Source organism: Pezoporus flaviventris, unplaced genomic scaffold, assembly GCF_033815535.1.
Source record: "Pezoporus flaviventris isolate CSIRO_AGI_PZ_B2104156 unplaced genomic scaffold, CSIRO_AGI_Pfla_v1 ptg000036l, whole genome shotgun sequence".
Lineage (NCBI taxonomy): Eukaryota > Metazoa > Chordata > Aves > Psittaciformes > Psittacidae > Pezoporus > Pezoporus flaviventris.
In genome coordinates, this window is record NW_026892584.1 from 36,274,659 (window position 1) to 36,293,397 (window position 18,739).

An 18,739-nucleotide genomic window follows, 5' to 3' on the forward strand; every position below is an offset into this window, starting at 1 on the left:
AAGTTTTTGCTGCTTCTTTTATGACAAGTAATTAGTACTGCATATATGAGACCAGAGGTAGTACTGATTATTGTTGAACACATAGACAATAGAATAAATGAGGGGTTGTTTTGTTTTCTTCTCCTTTTCTGCATAGTAACTTCAGGGCTTCGGTAAGGTATTATTTTCTTCTTTTCTTTCTTTGATTTTCTTTGGAGTCCCTCTGATGACACCACGAATCTGGGAATGAAGAACTTCTTAGAGCTAATTGGAAATGGCATTGTGGAGCTCAGACTTAACTGGAGGAAATATATCTCCTGAAGAAGAAAAATATAATGCACTGTAAGGATCTGACTTCTGGTGAAAAATTCAAGCCTAGAGAAAACTTGTCTGCTTTGTTAGGAAGAATGGGTTGGACAATTTTCTTCAGTTCCAAAGGATTTCTGAATGCCATGCTGAGCTTAATCTCTGCAGCATGCTCTGTGCTTCTCATCTCTTCCTGATGCACTACATGGTAAGGCCTTTTTCCTTCCTTTTAATAATAGCAACAACCATATTTCTGTTACAGTGAGAGGTAAAAATAAAAGCAATAATCAAATGAATATTAAAAAAATAAATATGGAAAGTTAACAAAAGAATATTTGTTTGTATGGTAGTTTCCAGGAGCAAGTATCCTGATTACTGCAGCAGCATTGTAAGATCATTTCTGTCTTTCTTCCTTGCTGTGTGACTGTGTGTGTGTGTATATATGTTTGTGCACACCTGTGCAGTCATTTGCACTGGGACTGGAACATTAGTAGCTGTATTGTACATATTTCCATGCTAAAAAGGATGCTTAAGAATTTGCTTTGACATTTCTCTCTCTCTTTTTTTTTTTTCCCCCTCCATTTCCCTCCTCCTGCCTCCTCTTTCTCTTCTTCTGTTTGTCTGTCTGGGGTCTCTGCACCTCAGTCATGTACTGACCACTAGAAGGCAAAAATAGAAGGTAAAAGAAATCTAGTTCCAATGTAAGAATAGTTCTGAATAAGTATTATCTGAGTAGATAACAGCTGCAGGAGAGATTAGTATGTCTGCAAGATCTGCAGGTACAGAAGATTTACTTTATTTTGTTTCCCATGGGAAATAAATATCAAATGCAGATTTGGATGCTGTGTTTTAGATACAGTGCAAGGCAGATGCTTCTGCACATGTCAGAAAGCCAAAAAATGACCACTGTGAATTATGACAATGTTACTCTTGATGACCCAAGTAATAAAATAAGCAAACCTAGCACAAGACGTCCTCATATCAAATAATTTTTGTCATGTATTAGCAGGGTGTTGAGAATCATTATAAATGGCTTCAGTGGATGTTATATTTTTCATTAACAGCTGTAGTGTACTTACATCTTCCTGGATGAAAGGTGCTAGGGGAGTACAAGGTGATGTTATTAAGTAACTACCCAATTTACCAAAATTTTGGGTCATTATCACCAAATTGCCAAGCAGATCAGGAATTATATAGTGAGTGTACTGAGACAGGAGAACAGATTATTTTTCCAGAAAGCCTGGTTTTCTTGGATCTCTTTTTCAGAAATTAGGGTAGAATTAAAAGATGAAAGAATGGTGATGTGAAATGCATGTATTTCTTATACATTCTGGTTGTTCACTGAGTGTGGAAGAGGGAAAGTTGAGTGCCTCTTGAGAAGCAAACTCTGGTAAGGGCCTGCCCCTACTCTGAGTGTAATTCCTCACAAATCCCACTGCCTTTGGGGTTAGAAACAGACCAGGAGTGGGTTTGTGTGACAGTTGTCACTGGCTGTCCTGCTGGGTATGGAGGTTATGGGTTCCTGGCAGCAGGTTTTGAGGGGGAGAGGGAAGCAGAGAGCCAAAGCAAAAAGGCTAGGCCAGGCCAGGCCATACCAGGACTCATGAGCAAGCATCAGAGCTTACATTCTATCCAAATAATGGAATTTTGTGATAGTACCCAATGAATCTCCTCCCTGTATGATGGACTCCATGAGAGAGTTTTTAGAGAAAGAATAGTAATAAAGCCTTTTCAGATCACTGCTGGAAGAAGAGACAGTACAAACACATTCCTGTAGCGTGACAATTTTTCAATAGGGTTCAGAGGAAACACCCCCAATTTCAGGAGTTCAAAGTATGCATACATCTGAACTGAGGTAGATTTTTTTGTGTGTTTTACCACCTAAAAATGTGGCTAATATAAAAACCAGTAAGGAAAACTGGGAAAGGACAACAAAACCCATAAAGGTTATCGAAGTAGTCCCCTCAGCTCTTTATTTGAACAAGTACTTCACCTTAAGTTCAAGTTTCCCAGTTGAAATCTCTCCTCACATCAGCAGTTCTATTCCAGTGGGACAACTTGTACAAGTGTCATGGTTTAATGCTAGCCATCAACTAGGCCCCACACAGCCATTTGCTCACCCTCCCCCAGGGGGAGGAGGGAGAGAATCAGAAGAGTAAAAGTGAGAAAACTCCTGGGTTGAGATAAAGACAGTTTAATAGGTAAAGCGAGAGCTGCATGTGCAAGCAAAGCAAAACAAGGAATTCATTCACTACGTCCCATGGGCAGGCAGGTGTTCAGCCATCTCCGGGAAAGCAGTGCTCCATCGTGCATAATGGTTACTTGGGAAGAGAAATGCCACCACTCTGAACATTCACCCCTTCCTTCTTCTTCCTCCAGATTTTCATGCTGAGTATGACTTTATGTGGCATGGAATATCCCTTGGGTCAGTTGGGGTCAGCTGTCCCAGCTGTGTCCCCTCCTAACTTCTTGTGCACTCCCAGCCTGCTCGCTGGTGGGGTGCTGTGAGAGGAAGAAAAGGCCTTGACTCTGTAAGCACTGCTCTGCAGAAAGGAAAAGGTCTCTGCATTATCAACACTGTTTTCAACACAAATGCAAAACATAGCCCTTATTAGGTACAATGAAGAAAATTAACCCAGCCAAACCCAGCACATTGTCCTCCCCTTATTTCATGCCATTTATGTCATGTTTAGGTCTCACACTATCCAGCACATTCTCTTTAACCACTGCCGCCCTTCCCATCCTTTTATATAATACACAGGTATCATTCTCTTAGTCTATGGACCACCCTTGCAAAAAGTCCTTATAATGTCCAAAAATGTCCACAAAATGCCCCTTGAGTTAATTTAGTCCATGACTTGGGCTTCATTTGTTGGTTGCACAGGACAGGAGAAGTCAAAACCACCACAATGAGTAAGAACTACTCATGTGGATAAATTATGAAAGGTTTTATAAGATCAAGCTCTTTGATTTTTATGGCAACAGATTTATTAGGCTTCAGGCATAATTTGTATTTCCCTTCTAAACAAAATCAGTTTTTCTTTACCCATGTGAATTCTTTTGCCTTGTAATTAGGACAAGAAAAATAGATTAATTACATTCTTAAAGATCATGCAACTGTACAGATACATTGTTAGTGAACAATTATGAGTGTACGCAGAAGTTTACTTTTATTAGTGGTCTCCAAATCCGAGAAGTGTAGTCTTATTGGAATCATTCATTGCCTTATTTATTTTTGTAACAGTATTAGCATTGCTACTAGGTATTTTCAATTCTTCTGGCAACTAAACAAAATAAATAGTTCCTTTAAACTGTCACTGGTGTTATAAAAGTACTCACTATTATAAGGTTCAAGGATACTTACCAAGCTTTCTACTATATTAGATATTCATTTTATAGTTAATGCATGCTGTTTAGCTCTTTGCTTGATCCAGGAACATTTTTACCTTTAGGGTTTAGAAACACAGTATGAAGTCATAATTATAGTAAGCTTCCTGCAGAATATAGCTATATATTGAAATAGGAAGCATAAAATCATCTAATTTTCTTCTGTGCAATTTTTTCTGCTTATAAATGTCTGTGTTGTTGATATATATTACATAACAAGTAATGTTCCCTTTGTTATAGTTTATAAAGAATAGTTATTTTTCAAAATACATAGGATTTTGCACGTATAGCAAACTTTCAAATGCATTCAGTACATTAATGCAGCAATAGACTTGTTTCTTTCTTTTCTCTATAATAATAGCAACATATACATAGGAAGAATAGTGGATTATTTTCTAAAAGTGTGTGATGTTGAGAGAGAAGATTTTGCATGATACAGGATGTTCATTGTAACAGTTACTTCTGCCAATGATTTACTGTGACTTAGAACTTTTTCTTCAGTGATGTTTTTAATCATTTAAACATTTGCACAACAGCTGTATTTGGCTTGCTCTGTCAATCCTGAAGCAAGTAAAATTAGTAATTTCCTTTCCTTTTAAGATAATATTCAGTGAAGGTCTGATGCTGAAAACACAAGTATTTCATTTTAGTCCATTGAACTGTTTCTTTAGATAAACTATGTGAGTTAGATCTTAAACCATCTGCATTATCAGGGAAGTGATACTGAACAGTGGAAATACATTCTACACTTGCATCAACTATTTCTGGTAAAGAAAAATATAGTTGAATAGTACAACACATAAGCACAACACATTCCTGTACTTGGAATGCCTCAAGCTATCTTGATTCAAGATCCAGCAAAAATTTTGAAAGGCCTGCAAAATCCCAACACAAACCAAATGAGTCTTCAGCTTTTGTTGTTTAAACATAAATAGACACAGAAAGAATATTTATCTGACAAAAAATTTCAGTAGATCATCATCTGTGCTTTTCTTACATCAGGCTGAAAAAAATTGAAAAGGCATAACGTTTTTCAAAACTGAAAAGCTCTACAAATCCATATGTATGGAAATATTGATTTCAAAATGATATGCCATTTCATGTTAACGTTTTTAATTTTTCATTTGTCACAAGAAATTGTACTTATATCTGATTTTGTTGGGGTTTTCTTGTGACAGGAAAATATTCTGTTGTATATATTTTCATTAGATCTGTTCTAGCTGCCCCAATATTTATTGGCTTTCATAGGTCAGTCTTTAATTAGAAGCTCTCTAAAGGGCCATCTTTAGCAAAACATGTTGTATAGCCTTGTATTACTGGTACTGAACAGCAGTTCTTACCAGGTCTATGGTAGACATCAGCTCTCATTGTCATTCCGTCCCTTAATTCATTCCGTCCCTTAATTCTTCTTTGTGTTCAATAAAAAGAAGGCTTCTATTCTGCTGAGTGCTTCCTACAACAGAAACCAGAAGTACTTCCTACAACAAAAAACCTTGGAGAGGCCCTCAAAAGACATGTAGGCAAGGAGTAGAACTAACTGAGTATTAATACTGTTATTAAATAGATAAGGACCTGAGGAACAAAGAAACTGCCTAAAGCTATCCTGGCAAAGGAAGAGTTCAGAATTGAACCAAATGTCCTTATTCTTAGTTAATCATTGCCCCTGCAAGGTTGCTCTTCATTTGGAGGTTGATTTTTTTTGTTGCTTTTTGGTTTGGTTTGGTTTTTTGTTTGTTTGTTTGTTTTTATTAATGACTTGCATTTGGACTTTCAAGTTTATACTAGTTGAAATGTGTAAAAGGAAATTCCTGGTGCAGTTGTCCTAATTTTTATTTTTTTTTTTTAATTTCCTGAGCCATTCTGTTTGAATGTAACCGTTAATTTTGCAATTCCTTTACTACACAGGGGAAGTATATGCTAGATGAAACACAAAATGACTAAATAGAAATATTCTAATCATGCCATACAGGTTTTGTGGGATGTACAAGTGTATCTATCTGTTTATGCTGACAGGCGTTAGGCATAGCTGTGGGGCTATGTAAGGGTTTTGAGGGCTCTTGGTAAAATAATTGAATTGCAGCACAGAAAAAAATCCAATTGACACAAGAAGGCTGGTGATTTGTTATCTGGAAGTCATTATGAATCCACCACTTGTGGGCAAAAAGATGACACAAAGAATATGGTACCTAACAGCGATTCTTTTTATCCCCGATATGCCTCCTCTGTCCAAGGCAGTCTTTCAGCTTTTGATCCTCCCTGTGAAAGAAGAAAAGACGTTGTGTACAAAAACGACTCAGCTGCTAAAATTACATCTGAAGTTGGGGGAAAAATATCTGTCTTGGCATGTTAATACAAACCCAGGGAAATCTTGTACATGTTGAGAAGAGAAAAAAGCTTTTTGCAAATGTGCTAGAGTTTTGGACTGAATTCTGCAGCAGAATATCCCAGAAGCTGAAAGGGTATCTGCCTCACTCTGGTCTGCTTCTACAGCTCCAGCTGTGACACACCTCTGGAAAGTACTTGCCTGATTCCCTAATGAAAGCACTTGCTGGAAGGACCACTCAGCAACCCAGCCACAGTCCAGGGGGTTCCTCCAGTGTATGGATGATAACTTCCTCATGCAAATGGTGAATGAGCCGACCAGGAGAGGAGCACTGCTGGATCTCATCCTCACTAACAAGGAGGGTCTGGTCGAAGCAGTAAGGGTTGAGGGCTGCCTTGGGTGCAGCGACAACGAGATGGTGGAGTTCAGGATCTTGTGTGGTAGGACTAGTAGAATAGCAAGTAGAATTGCAACCCTGGACTTTAGCAGGGCAAACTTTGGCCTTTTCAAGCAATTGCTAGGGGAAATCCCATGGGCAAGGCTGTTTGAAGGTAAAGGGGCCCAAGATAGTTGGTTGACATTCGAGGACTGCTTTTTCCGAGCTCAAGATCGGAGCATCCCGATACGTAGGAAGTCAAGGAAGAGGGCCAGGAGACCTGCGTGGCTAAACAGGGAATTGCTGGGTATGCTCAAGTGGAAGACGAGAGTTTACAGGTCATGGAAGGAGGGGCTGGCCACTTGGGAGGAATATAAGGCTGCTGCTAGAGGAAGGCAGCTAGGAGGACTAAGGCATCCTTAGAATTAAACCTGGCGAGAAGGGTCAAGGACAGCAAAAAGAGCTTTTTCAAATACATGGCAGATAAAACTAACACCAGAGGCAATGTAGGCCCACTGATGAACGGGATGGGTGCCCTGGTGACAGAAGATACAGAGATGGCAGAGTTACTGAATGCCTTCTTTGTCTCTGTCTACTCTGCTGCAGGCAGTCCTGAAGACTGCTGAGACCTCAGATGAAGTCAGGTCGATGGAGCGGTTTGCCTTAGTCGATGAGGAATGGGTTAGAAACCAGTTGAGCAATCTGGACATCCATAAATCCATGGGTCCAGATGGGATGCACCCGCGGGTGCTGAGGGAACTGGCGGAACTCATTGCTAGACCACTCTCCATCATCTTTACCAAGTCTTGGGAAACGGGAGAGTGCCTGAGGACTGGAGGAAAGCAAATGTCACTCCAGTCTTCAAAAAGGGCAAGAAGGAGGACCCAGGTAACTATAGACCAGTCAGCCTCACCTCCATCCCTGGGAAAGTGATGGAACACCTTATCCTTGGTGCCACCTTAAGGCATATCAAGGATAAGAGGGTTATGAGGGGCAGTCAACATGGCTTCACCAAGGGGAAATCATGTTTGACCAATCTCTTAGCCTTTTATGGGGAAATAACACGGTGGATGGATGATGGCAGAGCGGTGGATGTGGTCTACCTTGACTTCAGCAAAGCATCTGACACAGTCTCCCACAGCATCCTCACAGCTAAATTGAGGAAGTGTGGTCTGGATGATCAGGTAGTGAGGTGGACTGTGAACTGGCTGAAGGAAAGAAGCCAGAGAGTTGTAGTCTATGGGGCAGAGTCTAGTTGGAGGCCTGTATCTAGTGGAGTGCCTCAAGGGTCAGTACTGGGACCAGTATTATTTAATACAATCATCAACGATTTAGATGAGGGAATTGAGTGTACTATCAGCAAGTTTGCTGATGACACTAAGCTGGGAGGAGTGGCTGACACGCCAGAAGGCTGTGCTGCCATCCAGCGAGACCTGGACAGGCTGGAGAGTTGGGCAGGGAATAACTTGATGAAATATAACAAGGGAAAGTGTAGAGTCCTGCATCTGGGCAGAAACAACCCCAGGTTCCAGTATAGGTTGGGGAACGACCTGTTAGAGAGCACTGTAGGGGAGAGGGACCTGGGGGTCCCAGTGAACGACAGGATGACCATGAGCCAACACTGTGCCCTTGTGGCCAAGAAGGCCAATGGCATCCTGGGGTGTATTAGAAGGGCGGTGGTTAGTAGGTCGAGAGAGGTCCTCCTTCCCCTCTACTCTGCCCTGGTGAGACCGCATCTGGAATATTGTGTTCAGTTCTGGGCCCCTCAGTTCAAGAAGGACAGGGACCTGCTGGAGAGAGTCCAGCGCAGGGCAACGAAGATGATTAAGGGAGTGGAGCATCTCCCTTATGAGGAAAGACTGAGGGAGCTGGGTCTCTATAGTTTGGAGAAGAGGAGACTGAGGGGTGACCTTATTTGTGTCTATAAATATATAAAGGGGGAGTGTCACGAGGATGGAGCCAGGCTCTACTCAGTGGCAAACAATGATAGGACAAGGGGTAATGGGTACAAACTGGAACACAAGAGGTTCCACTTAAACTTGAGACGAAACTTCTTCTCAGTGAGGGTGACAGAACACTGGAACAGGCTGCCCAGGGAGGTTGTGGAGTCTCCTTCCCTGGAGACATTCAAAACCCACCTGGACACATTCCTGTGTAACATTATCTAGGTGTTCCTGCTCCGGCAGGGGGATTGGACTAGATGATCTTTCGAGGTCCCTTCCAATCTCTAGCATACTGTGACTGTGACTGTGACACATTAGTGTAGAAGAGTATAAAAGTCCTGTTGAAAGAAGTACATCCACTGGAAACCTGATCTCATCTGTGTTTTATTCCTGAGAAAAGTTAAGAAGAGAATTTAAAATGCACCATACTGCATCAAGTGCACTCTCTTATTTTTCCTGACATAAACTTTTTACTGGCTTATAATGAAAAAGGATTAGAAAGGAGTGCTTTAGTCGATACATACTCCATTATATTAATCAATTACATAATTAGATTCAAAGTACTGTTCACCAAAGCACAGAGCTCAGGGCAGCCAGGAGGATCCTCTGCGCTCTATTTGCATCTGCAGTGATGATGCACAGGGTCTTCCCCAGCCTGCCTCAGCCCTCCATCCTAAACTAGATCTGTAAAAATCATAAAAGAGGTTCTGAAAGGCTTTTACAGTTAAGCTGGCAATTTTTCCATGGAAACTCGGATGTTAGAATACATAAAAGTGTTTAAGTTCGAACACATGCTGGTGTTTAAGAACTTAATATATCATATGGCCCTTAGTTTTTTTTTTAAATAAGCAGGACTGAGGGATCCAAACACCTTTGAGGACCTGAGCATGGGGTTTATAATATTTGTATATTTTCTACAATATGAATAGATCAGGAAAGTAAATCTGATGATTACAGTAGGATAATCACTGAACTTTGATAGATAAGGAGGTTTTTAGTTGCCTAAGAAACACCGGGCAAGCACTGTAATTCATGAACATAAATAAAGAATTTCATACAAGGTAAGAGCCTCCAAAACAAAAAGCCGGAGAAAAGTTGATGAGCCGAAGAAATCAGAAAGCTTTGATGAAAAAAGGGGTAAAAGGTGTCTTTCACATCTCTATATGAGAAAACAGAGTGGGGGAATGCCTGTTCCAGTTTTTAGCCAAGCTAGACAGAAAGGAGTGGTGTCAGTAGAAAACAATGTGGCACCTGAGAATATAAATTGTGCCTTAATAGTTTGTTACTCTTTTAATGAGGATATTAATGCAGTACATATACTTGACTTCTAAAAATCTGGGACTTGTCATTTTATGCATATGTCTTTAGATACTGAAAAGCATCACTTTCTCCTCCATGTGCAACTGTGATGTGTTTGATGAAAAAACTAAAACTTGACTTTGACACATCCCAGACCATAGCAAAACTGTCTCTAAAGTGAGATGTTGCTGACCTAGCAGAAACTTTCCTTTAAGGAAAGTCTGATGCTTGAAAACAAAACCATTGAGCTTTTTGGATGAAAAAGCAGATGGCAAAACTGCTTAAGACCTGTGACTTATGTATTGATGGAATTTTTTACTTTGTGCCTAAACCAAGAACTGGTTGAAAGGTTTTTGTTTATGTATTCACAGGAAATGTAACTTTTCACTGAATAGAGAAATTATACAAAATATTTAGCAGGAGAAGGTAGGATTTTGCAAGGGTTTTTAAAGCATTCTTGAAAGCGGCTCTTAATGGATGACCATAATGGCCCTCAGGACAGTATTGTTCCAGTAATGTTGAACATAGTATTTGTTCTTGATCTGTATTAATCATAGCTAGAAACTAAAGATTTCCTCAGGAAGACTAATCCACTTCACTGACATCATAGCTATGTGGTTTGAGTTCCTGTGGTTTTGTTCCATAGCAAATACTTTATGTTGCATTAAAATGCTCTGGAGCTTGTTACATCTGGATGAGTTCTCAGAATGCTGCATTCAGTGTAAAGGGAACAGCATCTCTGATATTACTTTGTGCAATGGTAAGAGTGTTTCAATGCGTCATGTCACTGGGAACATCCTGAGTGTTCAATGCGATTTACCTTATATTATGGTTTTAATATCACTAGCATATCAGAGCAGACTGAAGAAGGGTTGCTCTGTTACTTCTGCTCCTAATTGCTGTCCCTCAAATCCTGCATATGTTTGTGTGCTTTTTAGTGGAATTGTGAGTGATCACTGGTATCTTCGGATCTAGTTGTGTCCCCACCCTGAAAACCATGCTATGGATACTTGGTGCAGAAGGGCCCACAGACTGTCTGCTCCATCCATTCATGCTCAGCACAAAATAATTCCAGTCTTCCTCGCTGAATTTTAGTAAGCTAGTAAAAGACCACAAGTCACATCTGCAATGTTTCAAAAGAGAAGATAGATCAAAAGCATCACTAAAGCCTTATACTCCTTTTTCAGAGGGAAAAAAACAAACCAAACAAACCAAAAAAAGCCATTAAGTAGACCTTCCCTAATGTTACACAGAGAATCCTACAATAGTTTTGCTTATTATATCTCCAGATTAATTTGTGATCTCTAGTCTAGCTTTCAGTAGATTTATTGGATGCATGAAGAAGGCACACCAAATGGGCATCACAGGAATTTTAACATCAGTAACACTAGTGCTCCCTATCTCACAACCTGTTCCTACCCACACCCTCCCTATCTCACTAGTGCTCCCTATCTCACCACCGGTTCTCTGGATACTCACATGGAGGTTCAGCATCCCTTTGCAGAAGTCAGGTCATGCATAAAGAGAGAAACAAACTTTTTGGATCCCTGCGGGTTAAGCACAGGAGTAGTACAGTGTGATTATGATGCAAACAGACAGGATCAATAAGCTATTTCCTTCATAAAACTGAAGAGACCTTCCATAGAATCGTTAGGGTTGGAAAGGACCTTAAGATCATCCAGTTCCAACCCCCCTGCCATGGGCAGGGACACCTCACACTAAACCATGCCACCCAAGGCTTCACCCAGCCTGGCCTAGAACACCTCCAGGGATGGAGCATTCACAGCTTCCCTGGGCAACCCATTCCAGTGCCTCACCACCCTCACAGTAAAGAATTTCTTCCTTATATCCAATCTAAACTTCCCCTGTTTAAATTTTAACCCGTTACCCCTTGTCCTGTCACTACAGTCCCTAATGAAGAGTCCCTCTCCAGCACCCCTATAGGCCCCCTTCAGATACTGGAAGGCTGCTATGAGGTCTCCATGCAGCCTTCTCTTCTCCAGGCTGAACAGCCCCAACTTTCTCAGCCTGTCTTCATTCAGGAGGTGCTCCAGTCCCCTGATCATCCTTGTGGCCCTTCTCTGGACTTGTTCCAGATATATCTTAAGAATCAGGTGCCGTGTCCTCCTTGCCCACACATCTCTAGCAGATGCCTGCACAGACACATCTGCACCTAACACTTTTTTGTGTCTGTCCTAGTCCATGTGGGCACACATCATTAATCCCTATGACAGTATATCTGGGTATATCCATCCACTGCATGACTGTATGAACCTCTCACTCCTTTGTTGCATGCCCCTCCTATAAAACACACAGCTGTGAGAACATTTCCTGTCCTGCCACTCCAGAGACCTGATCTCCCAGTCCACTGTTGCTTATGATGACTCCTTAGACTTCGGTCACACTGCAAAGAGCAGATTCTTCTACTGCATAAAAATGATGTCTTCCAGGTAATTGAATGAAACAGCCAGCATAGCTTCATGGGCCACGACCATGTCCCACTTTCTCATTTGGTCTATGAGCTCTGTCAGTGTGATCTTGTGAGCTGTATCCATCACAGGCCCTCCTTGCTCCTCAGTCTAAAACCAAAGCCTTTGGTACAGAACTCAACTTTCATCCATGTTTAGTATATGATGACTGCTACTGCTTTTAGAAACAAGTCCCAATGAAATGAGCTGAGATGCTTTAGATAGCTGTTTGTGTAAGGAAACTTGCAACCAGGTAGGACTTTTTCATTTCAGCTGCTTGGTTTGCTTTACACTTTGGGTGTGAAAGACAGTGGTTTGCACATGAATGCACCTGTGTCCTCTGTGCCAGGGTAAGAGCTACCATCCTACTTGGGATTATCACAGCTGGTGTGAATTGAAGAGAAGCCAGGAAATCAGCGCGTAAGTCCCCATAGCCCCAGCTCCCCATAGACAAAAATGGCTGGGCCAAGGCTGCTATCTGCTTTGTGCTTCTTTTTCTTCTGATGTAGAGGTATGAAGTCCCATTCTCTTTGTTGGGTAAAAGTTGCTGGGTTCTCCTGGAAATCAGGTTACAACCACTGTGTGAGTCAGCTTCCAGGTATGTTTGTCAGGACTACTGAACCTTGCTTGTGTGTCCCAAGGTGAGGTTTAATCCATTAATGTTTGTGAAAATCTATGTAAATGATCTGTATCATGCTGATAGGTCAAGTACTGCGTTGCTCACTGGCTGCTCCTCCCGACAGTTTAATATATGCCAAGCAATGTCTATGCTTTCAGATGATGTTTGCTGATGTAGTTTGACTGGCTTAACCCTCTCAGGATTTGGCCCCACTTTTTCTAGCTTACTGATTGGGGGATACAGCACAAATATGTAAGGCTGCTGCTTTTTCTCGTAATGTAGAAAACAATAACTTTATTAACTTGTGCAGCACCATGAGCTCAAAAGAAACCTCTTGGATCTGTTATAGCACATGTGCAATTCAGGCCATGAAGGACACATGCAAAGCAGTGAGGTTGGACGGAGGGCAGTGTTCTGCTTCGCTGTGAGCAGGAGGCAGCATCAGAAGCTGCTTCTGCAAAACTGCTGGCAGGATTTGGCCCTGCTGCACCACAGGAGCTGCAGGTGCTCAGAACAGCTGGGAGGCTCAGCATGAGGCCCTCCAAGAACCCTACCTAAGAGAAGGGTGTGCTTGAAATTTGGGATCATTTTTGCCCTGTGCTTATCACATAGATTATTATCTATGCTATTATCAGTTATTGCTATCAGGGCCTGACACTGGTATATACTGTACAAACGGTAAGAGAAGCAGTCGCTTCTAGAGAATTAAATTCTAGGTGAATGCAACTTCCATAACTAACTCTGCAAGCACACAGAACAACAAAGGTGTCCAAAAGGTAATTAGTTTCACTGTCTGCTTTACCACATACCTGGTCCCAGTTATCAGCATTAGTTGTGGATTTTTATGTTGATTTTTGGCATGAATGATTAATACATTCATTATCTTTAATGCTTTTTGCAATGATGATCATTTGCCACTGATCTTTCCTCATGCCTCCATAGGTGTATCTATATTTATCCTTAAATACCTAAGCTAGAAAGCAATGCTGCAGCATGAGGCAGGGGCTGTTATTGCCACAAGATGTTACTAAATGAGAATAAGACAGCCAAAAGTAAGAGACTTTCTGTGAATCTTCATTGTTACATGGACCTCTTCTTTGAGGCTACTGGAGTTGATAACTTACTATGTGGGCCATTTTCAGAAACTAACACAGTGATACAGGGTCAGTACATATGCCAGCAATTTGGGAGACAAAATTATGAAAAAATATTTTTTGTTTCTGTCCTTATTGCTTTTCTGGGCAACTTTTGCTTTCAAAGCCTAATCCAGAACCTGGTGGACTCGGCAAGAATTGTGCCCCTGATTTCTTCCACAGCTGGATCACACCACCAGCTGGTTTCTTCACCACCACCAGTACACGCTGCTGCGGTATAAGATACAGAGTGGCTTTGCACTTTATTTCTTTAGCTGAAATTTTCTTTACATTCTTCTGCTTCAGACATTTATCTGTCACATACGTAGGCTTCAGCAAACATACAGGGCATATCTATCTCTGTGTCTCTGCACAATGCCTTTGCATGTAGATCTCCACTGGTATTACCAGAGCTGCTTCACAGCTGAACTGACTAAGCACATCTTGTTTAGTTTCACTCAAACAGCCTGTTTGTCAGCCACAAAAATCTGTGAAAATGATTGACAATGAAAGGACTAATTTCTTATTCCACCTCATAAAAATAACTGTGTTATCTCTATTTAGGGTGTTTATTTACACTTGTACTAAACAACCTGTGTAAATGTACCCAGCTGTCATAGATCTAGCCAGATTAAGCAACAGGCAGAGGGAAGTGTGGGCTTCGGGGTACATAGAATCACAGAATAGTTAGGGTTGGAAAGGACCTTAAGATCATCTAGTTCCAGCTCCCTGCTAAGGCCAGGGATACCTCACTAAACCATACCACCCAAGGCTCCGTCCAACCTGGCCTTCAACACCGCCATGGATGGAGCATTCACAACTTCCCTGGGCAACCCATTCCAGTGCCTCACCACCCCCACAGTAAAGAACTTCCTCCTTATATCCAATCTAAACTTCCCCTGTTTAAGTTTTAACCTGTTAACCCCTTGTCCTATCACTACAGTCCCTGATGAAGAATCCACCCCCAGCATCCTTATAGGCTCCCTTCAGATACTGGAAGGCTGCCAGCAGGACTGTGGCTGTGCTTTCAGGTAGCTGTTCCCCTTATGGGGTGCAGGCCCTCATATTTTCCAGGAGACTTCTGCTTCCAGATGGCTATGTTGGAGAAACCTTGGGCACCGTTATGTGTGCAGCAGTCCTGTCTGCAACAGAGTTACAGCTGATGTCAGTTATAAATGACTGGAACAGAAGGGAACTGTTTTTTGGGAGTTTTTCAATACCTTGTTTACCGGGCTGTTAAAAAAATTATGTGTAAAATTATAACAAAATAACGAAGACCAAACATCTGTAAATCTTCCTTTGATGAGATGCCTAGTAATAACCTAGTGTTTACAGTTTTGACAGCAAAATGACACTGGAAAAAATGCAAAATAATCATTTGTAAGAAGTCAGGAATGAGAAAACAGGAAGAAGATAACAGAGACTTGTGCTAACAGAGGGATTATGGCTCTTGAGAGAGGGAAATACACCATCTATAAAGAGCAGTCATTTTTGCAAATCTCTGCCTTTCTGCTTAGCAACAGTGGGGGAAAGGCAGCCCATGTAGTGCTTTGACAGGGTGGAAATCCTGTGCTTTAACAAAATGTTTGGTAGCTCTGCACAGCATCTTCCCAGCAGCCCATACCTGAGGAGAGAGTCCTCATGAGCAGGGAGGAGGAGATACAGTTTCTCAGAGCCAGGACTGCTTGTGCTAACCAGCTTCCCACCTGCAACGGGTGTCTTTGTGCTCCTGTAGGTGCCCCTTGGTTCCCCAGAGGCCATAAGTCCCCAGTCGGTGCTTTGGCCACTCAGCCATCCTTCCTGTGACAGACAACAGTGTACAGCAAAAATGTTATTGCAAGTGTGGTGTGGAAAAGTTTGTTCCTAACTGGTTATGAAGGATATGGTGAGTGGCACAGGCATTGTGCTGGTAGAGCATGGTGTACATGCAGGTGTCTATGAGAAAGCCGTTCTGTCCTTTATTTGCAAATACTTGTGTGTGGTGGAGTGCTGTGTATTTGTAAGTCACACACATTTTCTTCTCAGTAATGCTTACTTTAGCCCCAGGGAGAGTGCAGAAATTGTAGCTGTGACCAGAACAGATGACTTTGTAGGAGGAGGTAGGTGACCCAGCCTCACTGGCAGATTTTTGTGAAGGGTTTCCCAAGGCCAGCCTGCAGCAGCACATCATTATAGATACGCTTTTGACATTTGTAGTCCAAGAAGCAGCAGTACTCAAAGTAAAACACTGCCAGTGGCTTTCCATAAAAAGCCTGATTCTTGGATTATTTGTGGGGGTTTGAATGCAACTGTGTTGTACAACAGTAAACTTTGGCTTGAAAGGCCTCCACCAGCCTACATTTGTTTTCCTTTCCCCTCTGAGCACAGTGAGCTGCAGCAGTGATGGTTTGCTCTGCAAGCTACCTGCAAGCACTGCTGGCCAGTGAGCAGCTCCTACTATGGCTTGCACCCTCCAAGCAAGCTCTGATGAAGAAAACTAGAGAAAGGAAGAAGGAATTGGGAACAACTGTAATAAATAAAGTCATGAACTTGGGAAGACAGACTCAGGAGTCCTCTGAATGTTTTCTTTCAGAAATAAGCCAAAAATGCATCCTGGCCAAACCTTAGCTTCCTGAAAATTTGACAGAATTAATTTCTTCTCTGTAATATAGACTATCCTTTTGGAAAAATAACTGGAGTTTTACTAACCCATGCAGAATAGATTGTCCAGTTTTCCTATGACTGCTGCCATAAGTCCTAGCCTAATTATAGGTATGAAGTGTAGGCAAGTGTAATTATGATGCAGACAGATTTATGTGTCCCCTGACAGGTTTTCAAATAACAAAAGAATATAAATATTGGATGTATGGTAAGAAAATATCCATTATTAAAATCAATCCACACGCTTGTACCATAAAAAAAGCTCTCTTCTTTAACACAGCTGTCAGCCCCCCTGAGATTTTAAATTGGAGTTTGTCTATTGTAACTCTCTATTTAAAAAGAAAAGTCAGAAGTATTAAACTTTTATCTTAGGTTTTTAAAATACAGGAAGCTAATATAATTGCTGTACCAATACAGAGTTATGAGCTTTTAGGTTCTTCAGTTTTTGGCAAAGAATGGTTACATCTTTTGATTCATGTAGTAAGTCTTTTCCCTGTATAAATTTGCCATATACTTTCTCTTCAGGAAAAAAAAGCCCCAACAGCTCCATCCCTTCCCCTTCTCTGGACCATTTGATGTGGCTTTTTGGTTTGTAACTTTCACTTGAGAGCTGGCTGTATTTCAGTTACTAGTCACTGTGCAGACTTTCTGTGTGAATTAGTGGAGTGTACGTGGCATCTGGAGATCTAAGGAATTGAAAAGTATGGTTCAAATGTCAGACTACAACTTGAAAGGCTTCCGGAGATGCGGAGCCAGGTCTGTGGCCTGACTGAGGCAGTGCCCATGCTAAACTCAACAGAAAAAGCCGCTGGGTAACAAAATTATGTCCCCTGTTGGACCCGTGGCATGTGCAACATGGCTTCCAGTTTCAGCATTAAAAAAGTAGTTTACAGGGTGACACAAATTCCCAAGCCTGTGAGAACAAGGGCTGGATATGTTACCTCTGTCACTGGTGCTTAAGAGAAACTAAGAACTGGTAAGATAAGCAGAGTGGAACTTAGCTTGTGTTCTGAAGTTAGACAGGCTTGTCTGAATGCAGATAACCACCTGGGAAGTCTCTGGAGAAAAATTATTTCAAACAAAGGGAAATCTTTGAAAGGTTGCTTTTGTATCAAGAAGAAATGGAGAGGAATTTAGTGTAAAGATTTTTTTTCTGAGCTGTGCACATTTTATCATTTTATTTTGTTTTTTTTTTGCCGCTTCTTGGAGTCTGTAAAGCCACAGATCAATTGCTAGTGTTTAGTGACCTCCTGCCCAAGAGTGTAGGGCCTGCGTGTGGGTCTTCTTTGGCTGGCACTTGTACACTGCAAAATCTAAGATGACACTGACCCTTGCAGCCTTATGGGGATAATATTTTCAGCAGGATTAATTGTTCTTGAATGTTTTCTTCAATGTACTGTGTTACGTGGCCAAACATTTTTTTCATCATTTAGAGCATATGTCCTACATTTCCTCTCTGCTGTTTTTGTTGCATGGTTTTGATTGTAGCTAACAGCAAAGGTCAAAAGACATTTTAGTGTTTCTATTCCTATGTTTCTGTTAGGCTGAATTAAATTGTTGGTGCTGCAAAGTGACTTGTTAAAAAGCCTATGCTGCAGGACTTGAACCAGTATAAACTGAAGCTAAGCTACATCAGTTTAAATAAGATGGTCCAGAGAGACAATGTGGTCCAAAGAATAGGGTACTGATCTGGAAACGTGAGCAAAAGAGTTTGGTTCGCTGGAGCTTCAGTGTGCAGCTTCATGAATTTAGGTAAAGCTTTTCATCTTGCTCTGCTTCAGGTTTTGTGGATGGGTGGTAGAGTGACACTTTTAAAGCACTTTGCACAGTCAGTTTTTCATTCAAGTAGTCTTATTCCTGTCACATCTAACATTAATCAGTACCACTGCCTGTTGAATTTACATTACAGATAGGTTCTGAAGTCATAATATCTAGGAATGCTGTGGTATCATTGAATGGATTAATTGTGTTTACCAGTGTCTGTGAGTATTTGCTAGAAATTATCATTTCTCAGTCCAAAATTAAACCAGCACTAAGTTTGCCCATCAAGCCACCTTTCATTTCTTTCCTACATAGTAAAGCAAATCCAGAAGTTTTCTTAGAGTATGAACAATTCCAATCAGAAGTTTCAAGTTAACCTAAACTAATACTTTGTTCGGTCTTTTAAATTACCCCTCAAATGACCTTTGGAGAAGTTTGGCCCAAGTGTCTTTTTATTTTATTTTTTTCAATCCCATCTATATGACTCATGCAGGATCTTCATTAT

General features: G+C 41.2%; 1 protein-coding gene and 2 long non-coding RNA genes across 3 annotated transcripts in view; 2 read left to right on the plus strand and 1 right to left on the minus strand.

The window, feature by feature from the left end:
• LOC133274562 (uncharacterized) overlaps positions 1-18,739 on the minus strand; it is a 275,687-nt gene that overhangs the window by 231,209 nt on the left and 25,739 nt on the right. The gene's annotated exons all lie outside the window — the stretch shown is intronic.
• The window catches only part of TUNAR (TCL1 upstream neural differentiation-associated RNA), a 169,409-nt gene that overhangs the window by 137,418 nt on the left and 13,252 nt on the right, over positions 1-18,739 (plus strand). The window contains exon 4 of the mRNA XM_061463935.1: positions 198-493. Coding sequence (XP_061319919.1) covers positions 455-493 — 39 coding nt within the window. The 5' untranslated portion in view covers positions 198-454. The remainder of the gene's footprint in view (positions 1-197; positions 494-18,739) is intronic.
• Positions 12,565-16,757, plus strand: LOC133274790 (uncharacterized). Its single transcript, XR_009745266.1, has 3 exons — positions 12,565-12,722; positions 14,908-14,997; positions 16,201-16,757. It is a non-coding gene; the product is annotated as an uncharacterized LOC133274790 (long non-coding RNA).